General features: G+C 38.2%; 1 protein-coding gene across 6 annotated transcripts in view; it reads right to left on the bottom strand.

The window, feature by feature from the left end:
* Window positions 1–304: 304 nt before the first annotated feature.
* The window catches only part of PHC3 (polyhomeotic homolog 3), a 40,804-nt gene continuing 27,231 nt past the window's right edge, over window positions 305–13,877 (bottom strand). For 4 of the 6 annotated variants that reach the window (XM_055817569.1, XM_055817567.1, XM_055817570.1 and 1 more), the window contains 2 exons: window positions 13,570–13,801; window positions 305–9,102 (listed from right to left, as the gene is read on the bottom strand). In XM_055817569.1, coding sequence (XP_055673544.1) covers window positions 8,948–9,102; window positions 13,570–13,801 — 387 coding nt within the window. In that variant the 3' untranslated portion in view covers window positions 305–8,947. Of the gene's footprint in view, window positions 9,103–13,310; window positions 13,408–13,569; window positions 13,802–13,877 lie in introns of those variants that run through there. The other 2 variants (XR_008749478.1, XM_055817571.1) reach the window with 2 other exon arrangements.

Genomic DNA, 13,877 nt, shown 5'->3' with positions numbered 1-13,877 from the left:
TCTAATGTATGTATGTACATATTAAAAAATAAATAAGTCGGAGAAAGAAGCAACAAGGTTAGTTGCTATACTTAAAATACATACCCAAGGTTAAAGAATGGCTTAAATTAAAATATAATTTATTTTGAAGACAAAATTACCTTAAAATTAAAACAGTTCAAATTTGAAGTGGGACAACTTCAGCAGGGGAAGAATTTTTCAGGTTTCTAGCAAAAATGCTCTCTTAATTTTCAAATTCTGACTGTTTTATGAAGGTCTTGATTTATTTTTGTAGAAGAGAAATAAATGATACGCAACCAAGGCAGACAAATGGAAGTAGCATTTATTTCTGAAGCACTGAACTCACAATACAATGTTGTACTGAAATAGAAACTATGTAAGTAAATGACGCTGTAGGTTGGTTAATCATTCACCCAGACCCACAGAGAACAATGGTATCACACAAGAATACTCATTAAGAAAAATCTGCAGATAACAAAAGGTGCAATTACAAGCAAGTTTAAGCAGCATAGTATAAGGTGCTTTGTTTTAGCATTTGTATGATGAATTTATCCATTGAGAGATTAAAGAAATTTCACTTCTACAGATCATAACAAATGAGAGAATCTAAAATTCATTCACATGCTAGTTGGTAATAGGAAAGTGCTTTTTCAAAAAATGATTCACAAAGTGAAGATCCTATTTTTACATAATTCAGTGTGTGCTCTTCAACTGTAAAATTTAATTTTTGGGTTATAATTTACATTATTACATATCAATTATAGGCATAGATTTAATTGCAGAATTTAATGCTACGTGGGCTAAAATTTCTTATAAAAGAATATTCCAGTATATCACTTCATAAGAATACACAATCACATCTCAATCATATATTTATCTTACATTTCTGCAATATATCAAAGTCCAATTATCATTCTGATTTATTACTTCACCCCACATAGTGCTACTTTCACCTACAGTCTGGTGTATTTCTCTGAGGTTTCGGTGATGTAATCAAAAGGACATGAGCTTTTTTAAGCAGTAGAAAAGGGTTGGGGGGAAATGTGTTAAAAAGGCCATCAAAAGGACAGGAAATGATCAAAAACTGAATTTTTAAACTAGTGCAATAAGAGGAGGCAATGCTTAGCAACATTGTTGGAAGTGTTTGGCACCACAAATTATTTTATCCTTTATGCTGGAAAATGTCATTGGAGGAAATTCTATCTCCATGTTAAAAGTAGGAAAGCACATACAACGTTAACTTGACAAACAACCTTGAGCAATCACTCCCTGCTCTCTCCAGTTGTTACTCGGGTTATTTAGCGCTTCAGATGCTATAGGATAAACCATGTCTACACACATTTTTTTGACACAGTGTGTCTTCAGGTTTTATATAAACTGGATACCCACTGAAATGGGGTTGACAAAATATTTACAAAACCTAACGCCATTTAAAAACCAGCAGATACCTCAAATACAGTAATGCACCAGGCATTTCAGAAGATCATGAAATAACTGACCCCTACGGACTTGGCAGGCAAAGGAAATTTCCTAATTTAAAATTCATTTAACACCTGATAAAGGCAAAGTTATTTTCAAGTACATTTCAGATGCTTCTGTTTTTCGTGGTTAGTCTCACCCTGCCGACTCATTAACATATACAGAACCAGAACTGCAACAAATTGGGTAAGGCTGCTGATGTATTTTATTTATCAGTGTGGTTCAGCTCCTCAACCTGTAATTAAAGTTTGCACAACCCCATCTATCCTAACGTGGCAGAGTTCCCGTAGTCACTGCAGCGCTTCTAAAGCTATTTTAAGTTTTGAAAATTTTTATTTTTTACAGGGAAGCCACAACATGCAGTCAAGGCAAGTATTAATGTACTGATGTGACATCACCGCATTACCGTGAAATTTGTTCTTCCATACTCTTGGGGGAAAGATGCCAAACAGGATCAACCTTCAGGCTGTCACTACACCCACTGAATAGGCAACAGCGGCATTACAGGTCTTGACACAGCATCTCACTGCGGTGTCTGAGCCTGCTAAGAAACTATTTAAAACACAGTAGTAGTAGCTCTTTGTAAGCCCACCTTTGTCCTTGACTTTTTCTGGAGGGAGATACCAGTTGTGAAGTGATCCTTATCCTATTACCCTCCTAACGACTAAGGCTTTTCCTCTGCATTTTCTTATTATCTGGTGCTTCTGGGAAGCCCTAACAGTGAACCCCGAGCCCAGCCGTGTAACCATCAGCTGCCGCCCTGCAGAACAGGGTTACAGCTGCACTGCCAGACAGCAAGAGGAGAGAAGCTGTACTAGGAAATTTCTGAAATAATCTGAACTACAGACAACCATTGCTGTATCTATCTCCTCTGTACACGGCTTCTTGTGCTGTGCCAGCAGCTAATGGCCTTATACCACTCAAATACTTTACAGTCTTTAATTCTTATAGGATTATTTGATATTAATGGTAACAGCGGATACAGCGTTAACCCTTTATGAGAAACTTCTGCACTTTCCTCGTGTAACGAATCCCTTAAAATTCAACATTGATTTTGAAGAGATATGCTACATCTTTTCAACTCTCAACAGAAGTATTTGGCACTCATTAACAAAACCCTTCATTCTTTACACACATCTCTCCTGATCAGTACTGCTTTGCTAATGCTGTAACACAGAGACTGCTCGAAAAGGAAGCTGGGTGTGCAGAATTATCTCCTTGTTCTTTCCAGCACCAACTTTGCAGAAAGCTGCCAAAGGATGGCAACACCCTGGCTGCTGATACACCGGCCAGGTGGTGGAGGACAACACAAGTCTTCCCACAGGTTGACCGGACTTCACCCACGAAGCAGATGTGCCTCATAAATCAATTACACTTGTGCTTCCAGCCTAATCCCATCATCAGCAAGGATGCCCTGATTTAGTACCTATGAACAATACTATAAGCCTTTCAACACCCCCATGTAACAATACAGTGCTTTTTACGCACAATTATAATGCTCCTTAAGTGTTACGTATTGCACTGAAATGATACTTATGATCACTGTTCTATGAATGTACAATTGTGCTCAAATCATAATTCTTTCTAGATGGAAAAAAATCTCTTCAGATCTTTTTCTTAGCTTCTTACTGTACGCAGTCATTTTGGATAATTCAGCAGGAAGCTAATACATGCTAGAAGTTTAAAATTTTTTAACTTGAAATCTATGCACAACACTTGACTCCCAGAACTGTGCTTTGGGAAAGTTAGATCAATAATTACAAAAAATAGACTATAAGCTTACTATGTACCTTCAGTTACAAACACATTCACATCTCTGAACTGTGTTTTTTCCTTCCACTTAGCTTGAAGGGATCAGTAAATGCGCAGTACCCTTCATGTGAATGAGCAGGTGTAAGTTTTACCTTAGAGGTTACACAAACCTACACAGCAGCTGAGGATGGGGGCCTTGAATACACGTGGAAGTACTGACCATGAGACCTAGGGGACAAGCAGGACACAAAATGCTCCAGCCAACGCAGTGGATGCCCAACAGGGCATAAAGCCCATTTAGAAATCTATATGGAGGAGGAGATGGCAGGTGATAGAGCTCCTCCGAAGTTAGGACGATAGTAAAACCAAATCAGCCAGATCCACACAGACCAGGGTAATGTGGGCTAACTGCTTCTGCATCCAGCCTGCGCCCCAGGCTCTCACTGCAGGGTACAGGCTGCCCGTCAGCTCCCGTTACGTTAGGGACAGCTTTTTGAAAAAGCAGACATAGCATCCACACAGCAGGCACTTATCCGTACCATAATCACCATCTCTTTTTTTACACGTCACTATCTGCAAAGCCATCCAGTGGATGTTAACTACATAGAACCAATAGGGTCTAAACAAATTCTTGTGACTAAAGGAAAATTCCTTTAAAATGAACTTAATTTAGGCTTAACTTAAATGAACTAAGCATTAAACGAGTTTACATTTCTTTCTTGTCACAGTATTTCCCGTCTGAAACTACAGCTCACTGTGCAAGAATGACTTAAAAATTAATTCACTATGAGCAATTATTAACACCTTACATTGGAATTATGCATTTATAGCTCTGTTCACACCTATTACATGCAGTATTCAACAGAAACTTATATTTTAAACAACATACTTTAAAATATAAGTTTCTCTCCATCTCTAATAAAGTAATTTGGGTGAATGTTAAAAAAAGTATCCTAGATTGATTTTTCTGCAGAGTCATTATCTGCAGCCTAGAACAACTGCTGAGTCAAAGTCCGGTTACCAAGTGACAACTGTATTTCTACATATATGCTAACAGGACAATTCTATGCGATACTGGTAAGAAAATAACCCTGAAAGCTTTTATACAGATGTGTAATTTTAATATGAATAGTCTCAATACAATCAGAACTACTCATGTGATAAATTACGTGGATGTCTAATTATTTGCAAAACCAGGACTGACAACACAGCTGTCATTGAGTTCTTCAATCACTCAGAGCTATACATTTGCCAATGTGTAAGAAATAGCTGTAAATTTCTGCATTGAGACTGGGATATTTAAAATGAGAACAGTCATCTGAAATAGGCATTAGCTCTAACTGGTATGCCAGGCAGCGACACACTACACCCAGCAAAGTCTCACGACATAAACATCCATTCTGACTACAGTTAAATGGTTTTATACCTGAACGTTTCCCTACAGCCAAGACCAAGATAAAGAAGTGATGGAAAAGCTACCATGAACCTCAAATACTTGTTTCCATCCTGTTCCTTTACTCTTGCTGCCACATCTGCAGTTATGATGGACTCCATCTGCTCTATGCAAAAGACTGGATTCCCACTTGTGAATTGTCCAAAAAGAAGTTAGCAGGGAAAAGGCTGTTTTCACAGGAAAGAAATGAGGTAATAGATGCTTGCAGGACATACACTTTCTATTTGATACCTCATTGACACAGATCTAGCAAAGGTTTTACCCTCCGTCAAGAACTTAATTTCTGGAATAAAATAGGATGGATTAATGGTTAATGAATGGATTTACAATGCAGTCTGTTTAAAAACCCTTCAAACATTCTCTGGTGATCCAAGACAACTGGCAGTTTAACTTGACAAGATGGTTATTTTTTATTCTTTATATAAGCAAGGTGATAAAGGCTTTACGAATGTGCCAAATGTGAGGCAATACGGGGTGGCTGGGAGAAGTTAGCACTTTGCCAGCAATGCTTGTTTTTGAACCAGGAGCAGCCTTAGAGCTCCCAGAGCATTTCAGTCAGCGGAGGTGGCTGGGCTTCCTCGCTGAAAAGCACCACATACCGAGTGCTATGAGCCAGATTAAGCAGCGGAGTCTGCATACCCATTTTGACCATTCAGGTGCATTTCTTTAAAACCCCAAATAAACCCTGTAGCAGAGACAAGTGTAATAGTTGTAATGCTATTGGAAGAAGCCTCGACAGTCACATTCAGCCCAGTGCTCTGCAAAAGGGTTTTGCCCTGAGCTAATGCTGCAGCTTGCATTAAGGAGTAAGGTAGGATGGAGACTAGTGGAGAAAAAGGAAGGGAAAAAGCCATCCAACATAATTCCCTCTTAAGCTAAGGTCCTGTATTCCTTTCAGAATATTCAGAAGGAACTGAAATATTGCAGGGATTACCATGACAGGTAGCCCACAACAGCAGCAGTCTGAATACAGAAAACAAAACCCCAGGAAATAAAGCTAATGAAAAGGATTTCCTGTAGACACATCTAGTGGGAACAAGTGTTAAAACAATAGTCAGTTAAAATCTGCAATGCTTCCTTTTTTTGCAAGAGGTTCTAGCTTAATTTGTGGGGAAAGCCATGGGAAATAGTAGTATGAGCCTTGGAAAACCTCACTGATCTGAACAGAAACAAATGATTGGTATGCAAAATGGTTCTGGAGGAATACTACTCTCAGTATTATATTGCTTTTCTGAGTAAATTCAAAAGCTTCTGAAGTAGACTTCAGTCCCACTTGGAAGTTTTCCAGCCCATTTTCACATACAGGTGTGATCTTTTTTTTTTTTTAAATCGATTTTACTGACACAGCTATACTGGCAAACACTCCAATACACATGCATTTCTATCAGTATAGGGTAGTATAGCTGTGTCTGCTTTTAAGCTCCTGCTTAATGCCAAAACCAGTGAAGGAGAAAAAAGCATTTCAATATACATAAGGCCCACATTCTTAGTTGCTGCATTCATGAATATTCAAAGCATAACTCACTATCTGCGGCTCCCCCAAAACCACAGAAAACGTAGCGTACCAGAAGAACCAGAACAGACGTGCATTAATCAGGTCTACCCTGAGCTTCTGGCATCTGTCAGTGGTTACGTCTGAGGTGTGTATATCAACGCTAGCTGTAGAAGGTCTCCTGAAAGCTGTCTAATAAAGCAAAATTCAAACAGCCATGAAATTCTGATGCATGTAACAACACTGTGATTAACTGCAGGTCTAAATAAGACTTGTAAGTCCACATTTTCAAATACGCCTTAAGCCATTATCAAATCACATTTATGCATACCTACTTTTTACATTGCCAAAGAACAGTACAATCAGAAGACAGATTAAAAATTAGCGTGAAATTTTCGTATAAAAATAATAAAACTTTAAGACAAAAGCCAAAGGATAAATATCTAAGATATCTTTAGTCTTCAATTAGCTCATCAAAACAGAATGTATACTTTAGAACATATGTTACAGATATGCTACAGGTGTATCTTACAGAAATGCTACAAATGGGAACCTACTGTCTCCATCATTTGACCATCTTTCAGATGAACATTGCCAAACGTTGAACCTTCAACTAAGAAGTTTATTTTACAACAGTAACTGAAGAGAGAAAAAACAAATTAGAAAGTGCTTAGCAACTTCCCTCCAAAATAAACCCAGACATCAATTAATTATCTAAAGCCTTTGGTGCCATTTGGATAAGGGCCCTCACCACATACCAGCACGTAACAGCAACGGGTTGTCCTAACTCGGAGCTTCAGTGGTTAATAAAAATATTATTAACATCTGCTATTAGTAAGCTTAAACAGTTATAATTAAAAACAATGATTCTAACATTGATCTCTGGAAGATAACAGTAGAAAGTCTGTTAGTAGAAACAAAGCAATAGTCTAAAGGAAAATGAAGCACAGATTTTTTCTGTAATCTAAATTTACTCTTTAAGGTCATCAGTTAAATAATATACATATTAATCTACCTGTCATAAACCTTCCTTTCAGCCAGTGTATGTGCATTAACTCCTTTTGATCTAGGTCAGCAGTTCTCAAACTGTAGATCAGTTCCTCTTCAGGAATGCTTTACAGCCCCCCAGACTATCTCCCTACACAATCATTTATTATGCATTCATTTGCATAAAATACAAAATACATTATTTGCAGACACATACACATATTTAATTCAAATATACACAACAACTCTATCAGCACACATGCCCTTCTTTCCCTATACAAGAGCTTAGGGATCTAGGCCTGTACATAAGGGGAGCGGAGCTGCAAGAGGGAGGGAACAGAAGGTACAAAACACATTCGTGAACATCTGTACCCAGGTGACGGGGAAGCAAAGGCTGAGAAGGTGCTTCTGCCTCCGAGCCCAGGCAGCTTCCGAGAGCGTCAGTAACTGGGGAAACACATCTTTGTTCCACACAGAGTGCGAGAGAGGGAAGACTGAGGGAGACTAAAGTCCACCAAGTGGGCTTGCAGCATCCAAGTCAAAATCTCCTGCCAGAGGGACAAGGCAGGCCCCTAGAGATTTCACCCAGAGTTACCTAGCAGTGGCACTCCTCCTGCCGACCCGCAGCTCCAGGGTCCCTCACTGCAGCAGCAGCTGCTCCTACACCGAGCTCTGAAGGGACTTCATCGAGCAACTCACTGTGCTCCTTCCTCAGACTACTGCAAGCCCAGCTCATGCTGGCCAGTGGACAAGTAAAAGGTGCTTGGAAGCTTCCAGTGAGACAATGGGAATGCGCTACAGGGAAAGACAAGTTACAAGAGGTATTAAGAAAAAGAGCATCTGAGCTATGCTATCCCTTCTCTACCTCCAGTCTTTAAAGTCTGCTTGTCTCAATGTGAGCTAGTTCTGGCCGCAGTTTTCAGCCCCTCATGCCTAGGCATTTGGGAACCTGAACCCCGAGTGTTCTCACACCTTCCCAGGATCCACTCTGAACCCCCATTTGAGAACTGCTGGTCTAGTTTAACTAGCAGCATGCGAAACGACAAACCTAACATCTTAATGCCCTCTCAGTGCATAGCAGCATACAAAGAGTAAAGTAACATGTGCTTCAGTTACCTCTGGCAAGAGTGTCATGCCATTGCATTTCAGTAGCCTGATGAGGAGGATTTTGACAAGACATCTACATGGTTTATAGTATTTCCAGACTTCAAGAAAATACTACAGTGGCAGAGATGAGGGTAAGCCTACACAAGGAAAACCAGCTGCCAACCTACCCCTTACAAACAATTTGCTCAGGACTAAAAGAAACTCAGACAGCACAACTAAATGCATAGCATTTTACTGTTATTAGTGCTTCCACAGGGTCCGTGGACACTTCTGTTATTTCAGTCCAAAAACTGCTGTATGTGGGAAAAATCGTTCAGAATACAGCAACACAATTTAAATGGTGTTTAGACTGGGTTGGGTGCTGGGATGTTAAACTTATAAGAAAGTACATGTTGGGGAATATTTAGCCTATCACAGCATATTTCACTTCATGTTTTTCCATGAACTCCCACTTCAACTCAAAGTATTATTCAGACTTTACCATGAACTTATGAATTGTGGAAACTACAGAGGACTACCTGGTATAATCAAAGGAACATTTTTAAGTCTTTATGTGGGGAAACCCCCATATATTTAACAAAACATCACAGTAACTCTCATGCCACAGGGAAGATGTTGGCATATTACTGTTGGTTCTGTCACTGAGAAACTGTTGTTTAAACCTTCACGTTCCCCCCCTAGGATTCTTTCAATGAATTGATACGTGCACAGATCTTCAATGCAGGTCCAAGCTTAATATTCATTGCACTCATAAGGTGATCCTCCTTCAACAAGAGGAGAGCTTGCCCATCTATTTCTTGTGCTCTAAATTCATCCGCAATATCTTGACAACCTACAAGGCAACAGAAAAAAGAATTATTGGGTTAGAAACGTGCATTCTTAGATGCTGTGACTGTCCACGCTAGAGCTTTTCAGCGACACAATTTCTAATGCTCGTCCCTTTAGCTTGTAGAACCTAAGGTATATGCAACAGTTCAATATTACAATGGGAACTTCTGAGATAATCTGAAAGTAATTTTTATATGGCCTCTAATTACACTGTAATTATTGGAGAATTACTCACTGGAAATTTCAAGTCCTAGCAAAGACAGCTTTCTCATTTCAATACAAGGAACAACAGCCATGACCTCATAATTGGAAGAGACTTGCAAAATATCACTGAAATAGCAATCAAGAGAGCGCATAATTCAAGTGGGTCCTTTCCGGCGATAAAAATATATGCATGTTATACTGCTAGGTACAGCTCAGTGAGAAAATTCACATAACTACAATTTCCAAAAGGTGTTACTTCCATCTGTATGTTACCACCACTGGGTTAAGCAAACAGAATTTTGATTTATGGGCTTTAGCATAACTATCTCACAAAGACATTTATCATCAGTTGAGTGAATATGCTATACACAGCATAATTCACTTCATAAGTGCAACTTTAAAATAGCTGGATTTTATTTTTTTTTAAATTATAAACTCTTTTTCTGAACATGAAATAACGTGGGTTATGGACGCCTACAACATAAGAACAAAATGACTCTTCATGGGTTGGACTGTCCCAAGTAACTGAAGAACACTGTGGAAACAAAAGGTTCCTCAAAAGATGTTCTGGACATCTGTTAAGCAGAAACGGTCAGTTATGCCTGGCTGTACGGCAGTCCTGTTACATGGACAAATGTCTTCTAACAAGATGAGTAAGAGCACTCATTGCCAGTTGTCTATTTGAAGCTTCTTTCCCCATGGCTACGTTTTTTGTAATTTTTTAATACATTTATGTTCTCAATCCAGTGGTCTCTCCATCTGTCCCACAGCCTTTCAGACACACTGTAACTTGTGCTCCACTTTCCATTCCTGCATTCAATTATTCCTCAGTCAAGCCTATTTTTTGGCATTTTTGTATTTTCCCCTGTTCTAAAAGTACATTATTACAGAGATATGAAAATACTGTGAAGAACTCCTTTTCCACCCAGATGAGAGCAACTGACTAATTTCATGTCCTCTTGTGTGTTCAGATTTAAATTCTATAAAGACGAGTCTAATTTCCTGATGGATTTATAAATGTGTAAGAGACAAAGAGAAAGGAAACATGGAAGGAAATATCAACATCCAAACCTTAATTAGTTTGGATTATTACTGTGTAGTGGTTGTAACATTCAAGGTTGGAAAAGGTTAGCTTTTCACAAAGAATAAAGCACGATTTTTTTTCCCTAATGATTTGTTAAACAAACTGCACACAACAATTACCTGCCACTTTATTAAGGAAAGGGAAAAAATAAAAGATAATTTGAAAAGAGAAAGGTCTTACTATGGAATGTTATTGTAGTCTCTGGCTACACCTCTCAACCTCTGTAGTTTAGGCTACAACTGTATAAACTACAATCCCAAAAGTAAAACAGTTGCTCTGTAGCAGTTGGGTAACTTTTAATTTGAACAAAGGACTATTTTCCATAGCATTTAAAACAACGCCAAGTTCTTGGGCATTATTTATTGTAACAAGTAATTAAGAGTGGTATCTTTCGGAGAAAAAGAAAAATCAGTTTGTTAAAACCAGTATTTATATAGCCACTAAAGTCATTAAAATGTTTTAGTGCTTGTGCATGTTCCATAACATTTACTTTTAATACTTCTGGTAAAGTGATGTAGTAGCACAGCCCAGCTACAAACTGTACCGCAATCAAGACGAGAACATTCTTCAGGGGCTCAGAGTTGTCAGAGAGCTCCTGGAACGGTGCTTACAATTCCAGTACCAAGTGAAGACAAAGCTGTCAGTAACATGAAGAAAAATCTTAAGACAACTGACCATTCTCAGGAGGATCTAACGTCATCATAAAGGTTCTTATTTACATGTTGACAACAGACAAAACATCTGTAAATCAAGTACTAAGTCATTCTGTGAAAGGCATCACTGTACATCTGACCTGAGACCTGACCATGGTGATTGTCAGACCACAGCATCTACAAATAATGTGAGAGATCAAGAGAAGTTTTTACATTTAGGAACAAAAGTGGTCCTGTTAAAATAGGTAATTGCTGGTTGTTTTCTTTAAGTAGGACATGAAACATTTCCATGCAACTTCTCCAAAAATACCTTTTCTCAAAGTCATTTTGGAAAAGCAAAGGATGAAAGTTGAATATATTTCAGTTCCCTCAAACAAGTATATTTGGGTACTCTCTTAAGCACTTTTGCAATTGGTTGTTGTGCAATAACTTAGCTAAAACAAGGGTGGGAAGTGGGTGAATGACAACTAACGTTGCAACTGAATAAAGAAAAGAGGAACAACTCTGCTGGGACTTAAACTGTTGCTGTCTCTTCCCCCCAGAAGTAACAAACAATAGGAATGTCCTACTATCTTCATTTCTCCAAAAGCCTTCAAAGGAATTCAGGAAAAGCTGACAAGGACTTTGTCATCTAACTTGTCATCAATCCGTCTAACTTGACTCCACAGTTAGATCTCAGCTACAGGCTCTGTGCAAAAAGCTGTAAATCAAAACAGGTGTCCCTGATGTTTATGAAAAGCTGACAGATCACCGTCTCCTACAACATGGTCTGGATGTGCTGCACCAAGTAGATATTGCAAAACAGCGTAACGGAAGTCAATTATTTTTTGTGTTATTCAACTCTGACAGCATATGAAAAAATATTTTTTCAAGAGAGCAGCTTGAGAATATATCAAACAGAATAAAGCCCAATATTGACAAAAAACATGAACATAGCTATGTAACAACAAAAATTCTGGTAGGTTGTAAATATAATTTTAAATACCTATTGAACTTTTTTTAAAAAAAACTATTTGAGAAACTAGGCCTTAGTATGAATGAGAGTAACTATAACAAATTTTCATTAAATACAGAGAAATATAAAGTCTGTTTAAAATTAAAGATTACATTGTTTATAGAATACGAAAAAAATCCCAGATCCAGGAGCTCGTGAAATAGTCTGAACGTAATGGTTTCAAAACAGAAACCACATTTTAAGAATAATATTTTTGTTTTCATACTTGCAAGTGAATTGTGTTTATATGGCACTTTAAGTTTTCTAGGACAGAATTATCGTTTAGTCCTTTACAGAACTCAGCATCAGGAAGTTATTGAATTAACTACAGCCTCAAAGCTATAAAAATAGTAACTCAGAACAGCAGTCATATAGTTACATTCCAGTAACACAGATGAAATACAGAAACAGATGACCATGTCTTAAACCTAAGGAACTTTGCTTGTTTTTACAGATATCGCTGCAGCTTCTCAGAAGCAGATGATATAACTTAATTGCAATTTATAAACTATCAGAAGAAAGGTACTTCAAAAGGATGACTTTTGCTGATTTAAGACATCCCTTACTCAATTCTTTGCCTGACCTACTTTATAAAAGATTATCTGTCATAACCTATGCGTATAACTTGGCAATGAAATCTATTCCCTGTGGGTTATTAGCCTAATGGGATACACAGAAAAATGGTTTAGCATTCCAGAAAAAGTAGAAAATTAGGAACAAACTTAACCTTGGTTTCAGTGTTTTGACATATGAGTTACATGGGTAACTCTTGTATGACTGCTGTTAGGTAGAACTGCCTTGTTACCTGGAAGGATTACAGTATCTGATCAGATAGAATGGCATCCTTGGGAAAGAGCGGAGAGTGAAACTTTAAAGCTTACGATAGTTATGAAATGATAAATAAATGTCAAAAAACCTGAAGATGATGAAGGTAACTGTGAATATTGAACTAAAGAAAAGGTTTGTAAATAAGAAGCAGCAAGATTATTTTTTTCTGAGAACACCGTGTTTACCAGTATGCAGGGTCTGTAAGCAGAAGCTCTCTGCATTTCAGTTACTGAGCAAAGCAATGCAAAACAAAGTTTAACTTCAATGAAGAAGCTTGCTTATTCTTTTTTAATGACTTGTATCAGGATAGGTCTTTCAAATTTTTCAGTTGTATTAAGGGAAATAACTCTCCCCTTGCTTTTTCTACTGAATAAGCAGCAAGGAGGCAAGAGAAGAAAGAAGTGTAAAAGGGAGGAAAGGGAGGAAGTGTGTCTCATCTCTCTACTGACCTCTTGAGAGAAGTCAGACTGAAGGAACAGCTCTAATCTCCATCAGCTGGGATGCAACAGCCAAAGTGGGACTAGTTCTATCAACACGGGATTTGTGCTGAAGGAACAAGCAAGAGGAAACAAATCACATTGCAGTTTCTATCAGTAACTGAAGACACTACTGCTGTTACCACACCACCTCATCAGCACACTGATGCTAAAAAGCAAGGAACTTTACCGTTAAAAAAACAAAAGGAACAAGTTACCGCACGTTACATACCAGGCAAAGAACGTATAAAGGCCCAAACTTCATCAACAGTCCATACTGATGGGTCAGCTTGCACCACTGGTAACAAGTCAATGCTCTCTGGCATTTTCCGAATTCTTAGTTCCCTAAGTTCACGTTCTCTCTCCCTTTCACTCTGTCTTCGCAGACGGGTGGTCATGGCAGCTGGAACAGCATCTTCATGAGAAGCCACATCTTCTTCTGCAGATGGATAAGTAATTGGAAGCTGGAAAATGTAGTACAAATACACTACAGTATTATATTTTATTTGTAATTCCCAAAAGAATGCCATAGTTTTAAGC

This window comes from Falco peregrinus, chromosome 12, assembly GCF_023634155.1.
Source record: "Falco peregrinus isolate bFalPer1 chromosome 12, bFalPer1.pri, whole genome shotgun sequence".
Taxonomy (NCBI): Eukaryota; Metazoa; Chordata; class Aves; order Falconiformes; family Falconidae; genus Falco; species Falco peregrinus.
The sequence above is the reverse complement of the archived record's forward strand: the minus strand, read 5'-3'. Positions and strand labels throughout refer to the sequence as shown.